At 38.4% G+C, this 13,531-nt stretch overlaps 1 protein-coding gene across 1 annotated transcript; it reads left to right on the top strand.

The window, feature by feature from the left end:
• The first annotated feature begins 5 nt into the window (after positions 1 to 5).
• On the top strand, positions 6 to 9,392 carry LOC131977460 (mitochondrial coenzyme A transporter SLC25A42-like). The gene is made up of 8 exons (XM_059340768.1): positions 6 to 619; positions 1,016 to 1,163; positions 3,472 to 3,583; positions 3,834 to 3,859; positions 4,969 to 5,135; positions 6,258 to 6,374; positions 7,402 to 7,553; positions 8,662 to 9,392. The coding sequence occupies exons 2-8, from the start codon at positions 1,077 to 1,079 to the stop codon at positions 8,985 to 8,987; spliced, it is 987 nt and encodes a 328-aa protein (XP_059196751.1). The 5' UTR covers positions 6 to 619; positions 1,016 to 1,076; the 3' UTR covers positions 8,988 to 9,392.
• Positions 9,393 to 13,531: the final 4,139 nt, after the last annotated feature.

Here is a 13,531-nt window from a genome sequence, read left to right as displayed (position 1 = left end):
GAAATCATTTTTATTTATTTTTTCTTTAATTTCTGCGCTTTGAGCACAACAAACCCAGTTCCATTATCTGCGGAAAGATATTTATCTATATTTTGTAACACTTGGTAATATACACAAAATTAATTAAGTCTAAGATATTATTATTTTATTATTATTTTGGGGTAAACTTTCCCCTAAATGACAACAGCATAAACTGAAAAGTGCTATATATCAAAACTGGCAACCCAATGTTGTACATAAACTCGCGAGATTTAATCGGAATAGCGAGAGTACATCATGGGTGTTGTAGTCCAAAATACTGTCCCAGTTTCTTAAGACCTTGAAAAGCCCAAATAATCTTGTGCGCAGCACCAGGCAGCAGCAACATTTCATGGCGGTCGTGGTTTATAAATAGACCAACAGTGTGCTGCAGCTTCTACACCTGTCTGTCACCATCACCTCCACAAACGACAACAAGGCGAAAAGACTTGGAGACACCTCGCAGCGAGCAGCAAGTTAAAAAGCAAGAGAGTGACCAGCCCCCAGCGAGCAAACAAGAAATGTGTGCAAGAATGTGCAGGCTGCAGACTGGTGAATGATCGCAGACTGTAAACACGAGCTCCTTTCAACACAAACCAAGGTAGGAAAATGCATAATAAATAAATACAGCATGTAATAATTTGCTATTTGAAGCGCATTAACGATAGGCCTGTTTATTCATTCTTTGAACAACTACGATTCGCAGTTTATTTATTTTGAGGTGTGGCAACTGACATTTAGTCTGCGCCCACTTGTGTCAGGAAGTTGATCAGTAGGTCAGGACGATATTGATTAATATAGATGGTTTATGGTTTCTGTGCTGGATAATAATTGTGGTTTGAACAGCAGAGCTTTTTGTTTACAAGCTGTGTGGATGTACGCACGTAATCCTCGTGTTGTTGATATGAGGCAGTGCGACACGACGGGCTGTTGTTTTCATACACCAAGTGTCTTTTTAATTGCTCTTACATAATCTGTCATATATATTCCTTTTTAGGTTGCTTTCCTGAATGAGTGACTGAGTGTCTGACAGCTTTGGTAATCAGTGAAGGGCACACATGGCCCACCAAGTCAACGACCACCAGAGCCATCTGCCAGTGGCCGAGGCCACCGAGCTGGCTCTACCACCCCCCAGCCAGGCAAAGGTGATTCTCTCATCACTCATTCATGCTTGAAATGATTAAATATTTTACTTGTTATGACATGTTAAAGCCCTGAGATGGATGGACTACATCATCTTTGACCTTGTTTACAAAACCTTCAATTGGAAATCTTGTTAAAATCAGGTCATGTGTCTGAGAGGAATGCCTGTCACCTATTATATATCAGTCTCAGGTGTCCTACTTTAAAGGAGTATTCATTCTAACATTGCATTTTAAAAGAACATTAATCAGAATCAAAATTGGCAGTAGGGCTACAACTAACGATTATTTTCATTATGGATTAATCTGTCGATTATTTAAACGATTAACCGATTAGTTGTTTGGTCAATAAAATGTTGAAAAATATCAATCAGTGTTTCCCAAACCACAAGATGACGTCCTCACATCTCCTTTGTCCACAAACCAAAGAGATATTGAGTTTGTTGTCATAAAGGAACAAAGAAACCAGAAATATTCACATTGAAGAAGCTGAAATCAGAGAATTTGGACTTATTGTCTTTATAAAAAAACTGCTCAAACCAATTATTCCATTATCAAAATAGTTGACGATTAATTTAATAATCGATTATTGTTTGATTAATCGAATAATTGTTGCAGCTCTAATCGGCAGTGAAACACAGAATAAACTGAGCAAGATGAGTGCACAAATAAATAATATACAAAACAAAAACAAAATGTTTATATGTACAAATAGTGGCAAAATAAATCAATAAACAATATATACAGGTAGTGGATGATTGGTCCAGTATATTTATGTATTTAATCTCATTAAAAGGCACTGCTTTTGTGAAATTGTTCCATTTTGGTATGATTTCTTTCTGAGAAACCCTACAACAAACCACAGTGTCACTCTCAGGCTCCTCTCAGTATAACCACGCTGTTGTTGTGAGCCTTCCTGGTACTACACATACATTCGAAGGACGTGTCTCCACCAGTACATGGCTCAAAATAGCTGGGAGGTGCCAACTAATCTGGCCTTAGTTTACAAAGCAACACTGTAGCTGGTATTGAATAACGGGTAAGCTTTCAGATGTTGACTGTAGTATCACAGGGTTAGGATTGGTCAGAACACAAGACAATATATATTTACTTTTTCTTTTTAACCCTTTGGAGTTTGGGGCTATTTTGTTGGTTTTTGACTCTTTTTCATTCTACCTGTATATGCAACTGACTTATCATGACTTACTGCATAAACATTTTGAAACACAAAAAACACACACCAAAAAATGCAAAAAACGCATAAACAAGCACATACAATTTCAAAAAACACTAATAAAAAACATATTTTTATATATATTACAAAAAACACACAGAAACACACAGAAAAATTACAACCCCCCCCCCATAAAAACACACATAACACACAACAAAAAACACACAAAAATTGCAAAAAAGCACAGATAAAAATACACAAAAAATTACAAAAAATACACAAAATCCCACAAACAACATAAAATACTGCATTAAAAATGTAGAAACGCACACTGCAAAATCTGAAAAAAAGTAAAATCGTGGTGATCTTTACCTTTGCTGAAAAAGAGTTGATGCATTAAACTGGACATGGAAACTTCTGGAAAAGCCAAAACTTTAGAGGAAAGCTGACAGCAGGGCTCCATGCTGCTTTGTTTTTATGTCATGAAGAAGTCATGCTCCAGTGCTTTTGTGGACTCCAGGGGGTTAATACAATTTTAACTTATATTATAATATTTAATTAGTATACTAAATAATAGCACATTTTTATTTGAAACGTTTCAATAAAGTTGGCAGCAGTTGACCCAAGAGTGTATCTGTAGCTACAATAAGTAGGTTAATATATTGTGAAATGTGTTTGTTATTCGTGCCAAATTCTGCTCTTATCAGTTAGTTGGCTTGTTTATTGGGTTCAACTGTCCCTTCCAGCAGAATTCCAGCAGGCACACACACACACACACACACACACACACACACACACACACACACACAAACACAAACAGCTGTTTAAGTGGAACACCAGTTGGCATTATCTCTTGTGATTTTGAAATATACGTTGAGTCACTCTGGCTCCATAATCCACGTGCAGATTTTGCTGTGCTTTGGCAGCAGATAGACACAGGGGGTGGAGTTGTATGACAGATAAATAATTAAACCTTCTTCCCTTTGTGCACACTAAAGTAACTAGTGTAAGGTCATAAAAAATATCTTGATTTATCTTAAGGGCCAGTGTCTCTTTGGCTCTCAGTTTGTGTCAGTGTCATGTGACAAAATGTCTTCTGAAGCAATACAATCTGAACGTGTCCGTGTGTCCGAGCAGGACCTGGGCTCCAGATGGACGGCGCTGGACTCCCTGCTGTGTGGGGCATTTGCTGGAGCTATCGCCAAAACAGTCATCGCACCCCTGGACCGAACCAAGATCATTTTCCAAGGCAAGAACAAAACAAAAGACTTCTTTCCAAATATAGAATCTAGTGCAGAAAGTAGGCTGCTGTATATGTAATAGCTTAAAGTCTTTTCTGAGTAATACTCTCCACACATAATGAAACTTCTGTTTTTCTGTTTGTACCGGAGTTTTCACTGACTGTAACTCATGGCTAATCCTCTTAGTAGATGTTTAGCCAGCATGGGAGAGTGTGTTGATTAACCCTGACGCTCACTGTGTTTGTTGTTGCTCCACAGTTTCTTCAAACAGATTCTCAGCTAAGGTGAGTTCAGGTTTCTGTCTTTGTTGCAAATCAGTCATTTATAATTCTAGATTTACATCATTAAGGCTTATATGTAGCTACAATGGCAGTGGCAGCCATAGAAAGGCAGAAATAATCAGTGCTAGAAATTAATCTGTGACAGCTTTAATAACTAACTTGTTGTCTGACTTGTGAGAAACAAGCAAAGTGGTCAAAGTAGGTCAATTCAGGAATCTTTTAAGATGGGGAGTGTTTGTCTTTTTATACATTAAACAACTGTTATATTATTATTTAAAAAAATAACAGTTACAAATAGAGGTCGACCGATATATCGGGCCGATATTTGTGTTTGTTGCTTGTATCGGCATCGGCCGATACGTGCGTGCGTTCACCGATCAATTAGTTAATGTGTTTTGTTAATAATGTTTCTTTTTTTTTTAAATTGAGACTTGTGTAACATTTGTTATCATTGTGTCATTTTTATCATGTAAATGGAGGGAGAAAAGTTAAATGGCACCTATCGGGGATCGGTTAAGACTGATGTCAAAATAATTGGTATCGGCATCGGCCTTAAAAAACCCATATCGGTCGACCACTAGTTACAAAAATAACTTAGTTGTAAAATGTATCTGCTAGATCTCTGCTGTAGTGTTTATTTTTATAGGCAATTATGTCACCTTGAATCAAGGTTATAATAGTTTGGGATTTTTTATTAATTTTAGTTTTAATTTCGTTGTGATTTTTTTTTTTTGAAATTCAGTTAGTTTTAATTTGTTTTTAGAGTGAGTTTGCTAGTTTTAATTATTTTTTGGAAAATGCTTAGTTTTTGTTTAGTTTTTATTAGTAATAAATGTTTCCTTTATTTCCTTTGTCTGATCCATCTCAGCCCCAATAAGTTTATTAAGTCATAAGACCAGATAGATGAAATAGATTTCATATCAACTAAAAAGGTTTACGTATGAAAAAGTTGACAAAGACGAAAACTAAGGACATTTTCACTATAATTTTAGGTAGTTTTGTAACTACACAATACAGTTTCAGTTAGTTATCGTTTTTTTTTAAACTCTCGTTTTTTTAAAATTTCAGTTAACGGAACTGTGTTTCTAATTCAACACATTAATGACCCACAGGAGGCATTCAGGCTCATCTACTGCTCTTACATGAAGGATGGCCTGCTCAGTCTGTGGAGGGGGAACTCTGCCACCATGATGAGAGTCATGCCCTATGCTGCCATCCAGTTCTGCTCACATGACCAGTACAAAATGGTACTGGGAAGCTACTTCGGCTACCAGGGGAAGTGAGTAGAGTGTTTGTCTTGAAATAGTCATTCATTTATAGATTTTGAGAACCAGTGTGTAGGATTTTGAGGTATCTTTTTGCAGAAATGATTGTGTTTTCATTAGCTACGATTCAGTCATCTTCATCATAAAATCTGGCCTGTGTCAGCTCTCATGTCTCAGTCTTCATTAAATAATATCTCAAAACAGACAAACCAAACACTCGAGTAGTTTTAAAGTTACCTGAAGTAGGCATGTCACGATAATTACGATATTGACTTATCGTTCAATATATAAAAATGGACACGATATTTTTTTTTCTAGACTCAATATATTGACTTTTTGTGTGTAAAGTAATGCTGCAAATGTTTGACAGGCAGTACAAATTGAGAAAAAAAGCTATATTTCCAACGCAGCCATTCCAGCTGTTTATATGTTATTTTAATAATAAAATAAAATAATATATAATGATTATCTCATTGCAATGTTTTGTTAACAGAGCCTGAAAGTCTATTTTATTTGTTTCTGGTTGTAGTTTATTTATTCATTTATTTGTTTTGTTCATCTAGGATATTTTAATATTTCTTCACCACATTTCAATTCCAATGTTTAATATTCTCGAGATTTAAAAAATCATTGCTGTGGAAAAGGATGTACTCAATATGCTCTAATATCATAATAAAACTAAAACAACATCGATACAATGATACTATCGTTTATCGTGATAGTTTCTAAGAAAATATATCGTCCTAGAAAAATGTGTTGTGGTGACAGGCCTAACTTGAAGGCGAATTTCTGTTCGCCTACAGGCTTGGTAAGAGAGGGAAGGGGTATTCAGTTGGTTGTAATCTGCAGCTTCACCACTAGGTGCTACTAAATCCTTCACACTGTTCCTTTAAGATAAAACATCATGGATATATTTTTAGCCCAGCTGCTCGGCTCTGGGGATGACTGTGTGGAATGTTCTGTCTGTTGTTCCGTCTCTTTGGTCCAGACTACATAACATCAACATATGTGTGCATATAAGCATGCTGATTTTAGCATTTAGCTCAAAGCACCACTGTGCCAAAGTACAGCAACACAAAGTTTGAGAGATGGAGATTATTCTTGTTATTTACTACAGATTGTGTTGTTTGTTTCAGAGCTCTGCCTCCTTTCCCACGCTTCCTGGCTGGCTCTCTGGCTGGCACCACTGCTGCTTTGCTAACCTACCCTCTGGACATGGTGCGAGCCAGGATGGCAGTCACAGCCAGAGAAATGTAAGCATCCATCCCCTGTCATCCCCTGTTACAGTCCCATAATTCCCACTACTGTGAACTGAGGGGTTCCTCACTCTGTTCAGTTGTGCCCGTGTGTATTCTGCCCTACAAAGTCTAACTGCAGTTACTACATTTTTGGTCAAAATTGAGTTATAACTAAAAATGAAATCCTTGATGTCTGTTTTATCTTGTGACAAAGTTTTAGATTTCAATTGTACTTTATTTCAGAGAAATAATGATATAAAAATTGCAGTAACTAGAAAATCCATCTCAAAACCAAGCAGTAATTGCACTTACAACAGTTTGCTTTGGATATATATACGAATTTAAACATAAAACCAAAGCAGACTGCAGTAAGTGGTCTGCTTTGACTGTGATACAATGTGACATTGTACATTTTTTTATTGTGTTAAATAGTGAAGACACAAATAACAGAAATTATACGTTTTTGTGATAGGGAAAATATTATCGAGATAGTGATATCACGACTAAAATATAACATTACTTTATAATATCAAGTCTAAAAATACAGAAATCTTTGAATATGGTTGTTAAACACCTTTAAATACACTTATAACAAATTCCATTTGAAAATGTTTATTCACTGAAAACTTACTGAACTCATTACTATTAGAACCTTTTACAGAAATGCAAAACCAGAATGCAGTAACTACATTTTTGGGGTCAAAGGTCAATTAAGTCATCATGATTTTTAAACATAAAAATTACACCATCAATACATGTAGAAATAAGTTTTGTATCTCTTATCTACCTGTAATCCATTTGGCTGGCCAGTTAAACACGTTAAAAAAACTTTAAAGCAGTTTTTGTCAGTTTTACCCTTTGTGTAGTTACTGCAGTTAGACTTTGTAGGGCAGTATAATAGTATTGTTGTCTTGCCACTGCAATAAAATGTGCCACTGTAGTGCATGAAAGATACTAAATGTCATTCAATACCACTCATAATGGTAAATGGTTTGGTACAGTTTGGTAAATAATGTGTGTCTGGCGCTTTTTTCTGGTACAGGTACAGCAACATCATGCACGTCTTTGTGCGGATCTCACAAGAGGAGGGCATCAGGACTCTTTACAGAGGCTTCACTCCCACAATCTTGGGTGTCATCCCGTATGCAGGAATCACATTCTTCACATATGAGACCCTCAAGAAGCTACACGCAGGTATGGATAACGTCCCCTTGCTTTTAATGACCACATTAAAATCTAATCAAAATTACTTTATTTAAGTTAAGTTCAGTTAGTCTGGTAGAATCTCTGTTAGAATAAGACAGCCTGGTGGCTGTAGGAGAGAAGGATCTTTTGAATCTCTCCGTCCTGCAACGAAGAGAGAGGAGCCGTCCACTGCTGTTTTTTTGGTCCATAAAGGTTTTGTGGAGCAGATGATCTGGGTATTTCAGGATGGCCTTGAACATCTTGACAGGTCATCTCTCCACCACCTCCTCCAGTGTGTCCAACCTGGCTCCAACCACAGAACCAGCTCTTTAGACCAGTCCGTCCAACCGCCTTCATCTCTGTGTCTGATGCTGCCTCCCCAGCAGACTGCAGCATAAAACAACACACTACCACCACAGACTGATAAAACATCTGCAGCATCTTACTACAGATGTCCAGAGATCTGAGCTTCAAGAAGAAATAGAGGTGGCTCTGCCCCTTTTTTGTAGAGAGCGTCAGTGTTTAGGGACCAGTCCAACTTATTATCCAGGTATACTAGATACTTAGAACTTGGCACCACCTCCATGTCGACGGCCACAGCTATTCACTGGCTGAAGACGGGGCTTGAACCTGCGGAAATCTACGATCATTTCCTTAGTCTTTGAGGTGTTCAGTAGGAGATAGTTCTTGTGACTCCAGTCACTGAAGGCTTTTATCAGATCCCTATATTCAGATTCCTGTCCATTCCTGATACACGCCACAATTGCAGTGTCATCGGAGTACTTCTGGATGTGGCAGGACTCAGAGTTGTGTTTGAAGTCCACTGTGTACAGTGTGAACAGGAAAGGAACCAGAACAGTCCCTTGTGGCGCCCCTGTGCTGCTTATTCATGTCCCAGAAACACAGTTCCCAAACTTGACATACTGTGGTCTCCCTGTCAGGTAATCTGTGATCCAGGAGATGAAGGAATGATCCACTCCCATCTCTGTGAGCTTGTTTTTGAGTATGTTGGGTTGGATGGTGTTGAATGCGCTTGAAAAATCAGTTCAGTGAAGTGTCATTTTAGACGCTCAGATGTTGAACTCTTTCTTTCTTTGTGTTTTTCTTCTCGCTATAGAAAAAACAAAGCGAACCCAGCCGTACCCCCACGAGCGCTTGGCTTTTGGTGCCTGCGCAGGCCTGATTGGACAATCTGCCTCGTACCCTCTGGATGTGGTACGTCGGCGCATGCAGACAGCCGGCGTCACTGGCTCATCATACAGCACCATTCTGGGGACCATGCGTGAGATCGTAAGGCAGGAGGGAGTCGTACGTGGACTATACAAAGGCCTGAGCATGAACTGGGTTAAAGGGCCTGTTGCTGTGGGGATTAGCCTCACCACGTTTGACATCACGAACAACCTTTTGCTCAAGGTGCATCAGACGGGCTATTTCGCCCACTGAATCATTTGGAAGTGACAGAGGGACAAGAAAAAATCACAAATTTATGTGAGGGAGGTGGTCAGTTTTGTCACATGGCAATAACAAGTGTCTGCTCTCAGTCGGTTCAGGACCGTCCTGCTGCACACTCCTGTTCCTGAGCGGGGAAGTAGGCAGAAGATCTGTTGTGCACAGATCACAGGAAACACACTTCTCACACTTCGCTAAACGCACAGTCAGGATTCACTGACAGAGAGAGGGAGGAGACTGAAAAGAAGTGTCTTTAAATCGTTCATACAATCACAAGTGTTTCACAGAAGGTCAGTGGATTAACAAGGTGGTTTTTGATGGATGATATGGAGTGCAATGTTTGATGTGTTAATAAGGTTGACAAAGTTAATAAATAATGCTTGCACTTTACTATACCAATGTTCTTTCAAATTAATTATGTATCAATGTAGAGACCTTCCTTTTCATGAGTTTATTGCTTTTAATTTGAAATGTTATTTTAATCACATTGTTTTCTTTTAAATTTTCTTTTTAATGATTTCAATTTTTTAAAATCTATTTCAAATAGCCTGGGATTCGAAATGAAAGGGTGATGATGCAATATGTTTTGTTTTAATTTTCAATTTTATGACGGTGTCGCTGTGGGTTTAATTGAGATTGACTGAGCGGATGATTGTAGGAGGGTGATCATGTCAGCAGGACTGCACAGTTTCACTGTCCATCCACCACTGAGGAGATAGAATTTAGTATTAAAATGTCTAATAAGTGGAGGCTAATCAAATATATAAGAAATAAATCTACCAGATTATGGTTTATGTGCATATTATTATGATGTGATTTTTGTACTGTGTCCACATTGTTGCACAGACTCTTGCTGCTTTTACTTGAGTGCTTGCCTGAAAAATGTAAATATGCCAAAGAACAAACAGTTTCATGTGAATAAGGACTAATCATAATTTCACTGCTAATGTACATTTCAAAGATGCAGTATTTCCAAACATGTACGTTTACAATTTCATTCAATAAAGTCTCCAACCATAACTCTGAGCAATGAGTCCTTTTGTCCACTTGAGGGAGCCATGAGACAAGTAAAGCTAGTCACAGCATCAGCGACACTAAAGGCCGCTCTTAAACTGGAAATTGGAATAGGAATGGTTTGGTGACAATGTGTTTTTACTGAATGCATAAAGATCTCTCTCATTTTTGAATGGTGAAATCACTTTTTTCATTTTAATTTGCATATTAAAATGTGGTCTTATTTCAATACACTATATACATGCTGTATTGTTTCTTTATTTTACCCTAATTTCTTTCAAAAACTGAAATTTTACCTAAAACATGAATAAATTATAGCAGTGGTTCTCAAATGGGGGTACTCGTACCCCTGGTACGTGAAGGTACTCCAGGGGGTACGTGATATTTTAAAATTACATTTGAAAAGTAGCATCCATGCAAAAATCCTTTAAAATAATTATTTAGTAAATATTTTAGGGAAATATAAGCATAAATTCATAAAATTAATTTTATATTCAGTAGGCTAACAACCCAGAGTCTCCCCCATACCAGGATGGTTGGACCCAACCTGTCATATGCCACCTGGCATCACCTGTCAATCACTTGAAAACTCAAAGATGGAGTCATGGTTGAAGCGTAGCAGTTATAGTTTTAAATGGTTATATGCTCACTGTTTTTACTACATTAGTTTGAATCACTACATTTTAGTGATGAGAAATATTTGCAATACATTTAGTCAGGGATTATTAACATTTAAAATGTTTGAAATAGGTTTTTTTTCAAATGTTTGAATCTTGTATGTGTTGATCAGTTCCAAAGTTTAATAAATCAGACACTGATGACACAGCGCTCTGTTTTTAAGTTGTTGTTTTTTTCAACAAGGGGGGGTACTTGGATGATAAAATATTTCACAGGGGGTACATCACTGAAAACAGTTGAGAACCAGTGAATTATAGAATCGAAATCACCGATGTAGAAATGTAAATACAACATATACACTACATCAGCTTGATTATTCACATCTGACCTGCGTGTGCGTATGTGTGTGTGTGTGTGTGTGTGTGTGTGTGAGACCTCCTCTCTGTTCACCCTCAGTAGATGGCAGCATTGAGTGGCTGCTCCTCTTGCTGCGTCCTGGACCATCATGGAGGTTAGTTAGGCTCTGATCACCTCGTGGCCTGAACTTGACCTGCCCTCTGCTCATCCAGACACTGTCACTGTTATTTGACTCTTCTGTCTTTAATTTGATTCAAACATATTGTGCAAACTTTTTCTTCATGCAGCTTTTTATGTGCAAGTGCAACAAAGCAAAATGTTGCTATACAGAATGAATGAATTCATGCAACAAAACACTGCAAAGGCTAAATACACAAAACATGTATGTAATATATAATTTATATATTGTGTTTTATTTTATACACTATTTAATAATATATATTATAAATTATAATGATACTGGGCTAGAATTAAAGTAATTAACATTATTTAGAAATTAAGACTTATCTTCATTTTTGTATAATTTAAATGGACTTTATACAAGGCAGTTGATTTATAAAAAATAAAAAACACCTTACACACCTAGTAAAAATATGCAGGAAATAGTAGTAATTACAGATAAATATTCAAAAAAGTAAAAATGATTTTCAGCAACACATTTATAAAAAAAAGTACACTATAATCTATATATTAAAGACTATTTTATTTACACTAAGATTGAACAAGACTTAGGTAGCCATACACATCAACTCAAATCCTAATATCAAAATTATGTTTATAATGATTATTATTTATTTTTAACAGTGCACTACACCATTAAAAACATTAATTTATTAGTGACATCCATATTACTGTTTCAAATATATTAAAATAATGAAGATATTTGACTAGCGCGTGGTGCATTCAAAGATAATCTTTTTTCCCGTGCTCGTGCTGTTTTGCTGCACTGGTTAGTGCGCATGAGCTGAGACTAAATCTGAATTGGCGGCGAGTGTGTGCCCGCTCCGTTGCATTGGTGATAGCATCACCTGAAACCACTTCCTTTTTCTCTACCAGCTGCTGAGTGTCGTCTCCTGAACTTCACGTCCAAGCAGCTGGATGGAGGCACCTCCATCTGTCCATCCTCCATCTCTCATCGTTTCCTGCCTATATGACCTTGACTGTGAATTATGGGATATCCTGCCACCCCACAGTGTGCAGCCACCCAGCCTGGTATTGCAACAATCGAAACAATACCACTGGGTGGATAACATGGTCGGAGGGCGGGTGCCTGAGAGAAGCAGGAGGAGGAGGAGGAGGGGGTGGCGGTGGAAAGATGCTTCTTGAAGGCGCCGTTGCCATAGGTAACCTGGATCTGTGCCAGGAGAGGGGAGTGAACCATTTGCATGTATTCAAATCTCGCATGAATAATTCACTTTGAAGCCCCTGCTGGAGCGCTGGCAGACAATAGCTGTTCACACACACAAATGCACAGTATACGGGCGAAAATGCACACAAATACAGCCTTCCCGCACACACCAACCAGCCTGATCCTGTGTGAGAAAGGTGAGGAGGTTATACTGGGAGGCACACTGGAATAAAGCCGTTCTCACAACTAAATCAGACTTGGATGTGGGGAGACAGGCAGTGATATCATTTTGCATGAATTTCACACTCAGATGATGCTACGTCTTTACTGCAAAACACAATAGCATGCATAACCAGGCATAGGTGCTGTTTGACTTTGAGCTTACACTGTGGATGTCACACTGCAGGAGGCTGAGGAGGGAATTTATAAACATATGCATATACACACATGTTCACACCCCTATGGTGCCCTGCAGGAGCCACACTGGCTTGGATCCAGTTGCCTTCACTGTGAAGGCCAGCTCAGCTTCACAAACACCTTGCTCCACCTCTTATTTCATAAATTCAACAGCATTAAAACAGCCCTGAGAGGCATTTTACCAAACATAAATGCGCCTGTAAATGTTTCCCTGTAAACTGGCCTTAGAAAAGCCAAGAAAACGAGTGAAAAAATACCAAATCACGCCACCGTGACTATAAAACTCAGTCAAGAGCAGCTATAATCCCTCCATGCATGCATGCTGATATTTACAAGTGCTATAGGAACGTCATCCTCTCCCAGCGCACAACCTCGGAGCTCCCTCTCCCCATAGCTCAGTCTTGTTAATTTTATAAGATCCAGCATATTGCCACTTATCGGCTGGCAGCGTTGTAAAAGCTCTGGGGTCAGTGCATTACTGAGCTGCTGGGCTCCACTCTTCCATTAGAGGGAGTGTTCAGGCTGCGTTGGCCTTCACTCAATCAAATACAGGCTCCAAACGGCTGCTCCAAGTGCAGATGAGGGGGCACAAACACACACTTTCACACACATACAAATGGAGACTCCTTCAATCCGTGGTTGTGAAACTCTAGCACGCATAAATCTGAGCACATAAATCCAGGCACCTACACACACACACACACACACACACACACACACATCCACAAACACACAGTATGTGCTCAGTGTTTCGAGCCCGGAGGGGGCAACACACTCATTTGCA

The sequence above is a fragment of the Centropristis striata genome, chromosome 9 (assembly GCF_030273125.1).
Source record: "Centropristis striata isolate RG_2023a ecotype Rhode Island chromosome 9, C.striata_1.0, whole genome shotgun sequence".
In the NCBI taxonomy this organism is placed as follows: domain Eukaryota; kingdom Metazoa; phylum Chordata; class Actinopteri; order Perciformes; family Serranidae; genus Centropristis; species Centropristis striata.
Note: the sequence above shows the minus strand (reverse complement) of the source record. Positions and strands in the feature narration are given on the sequence as shown.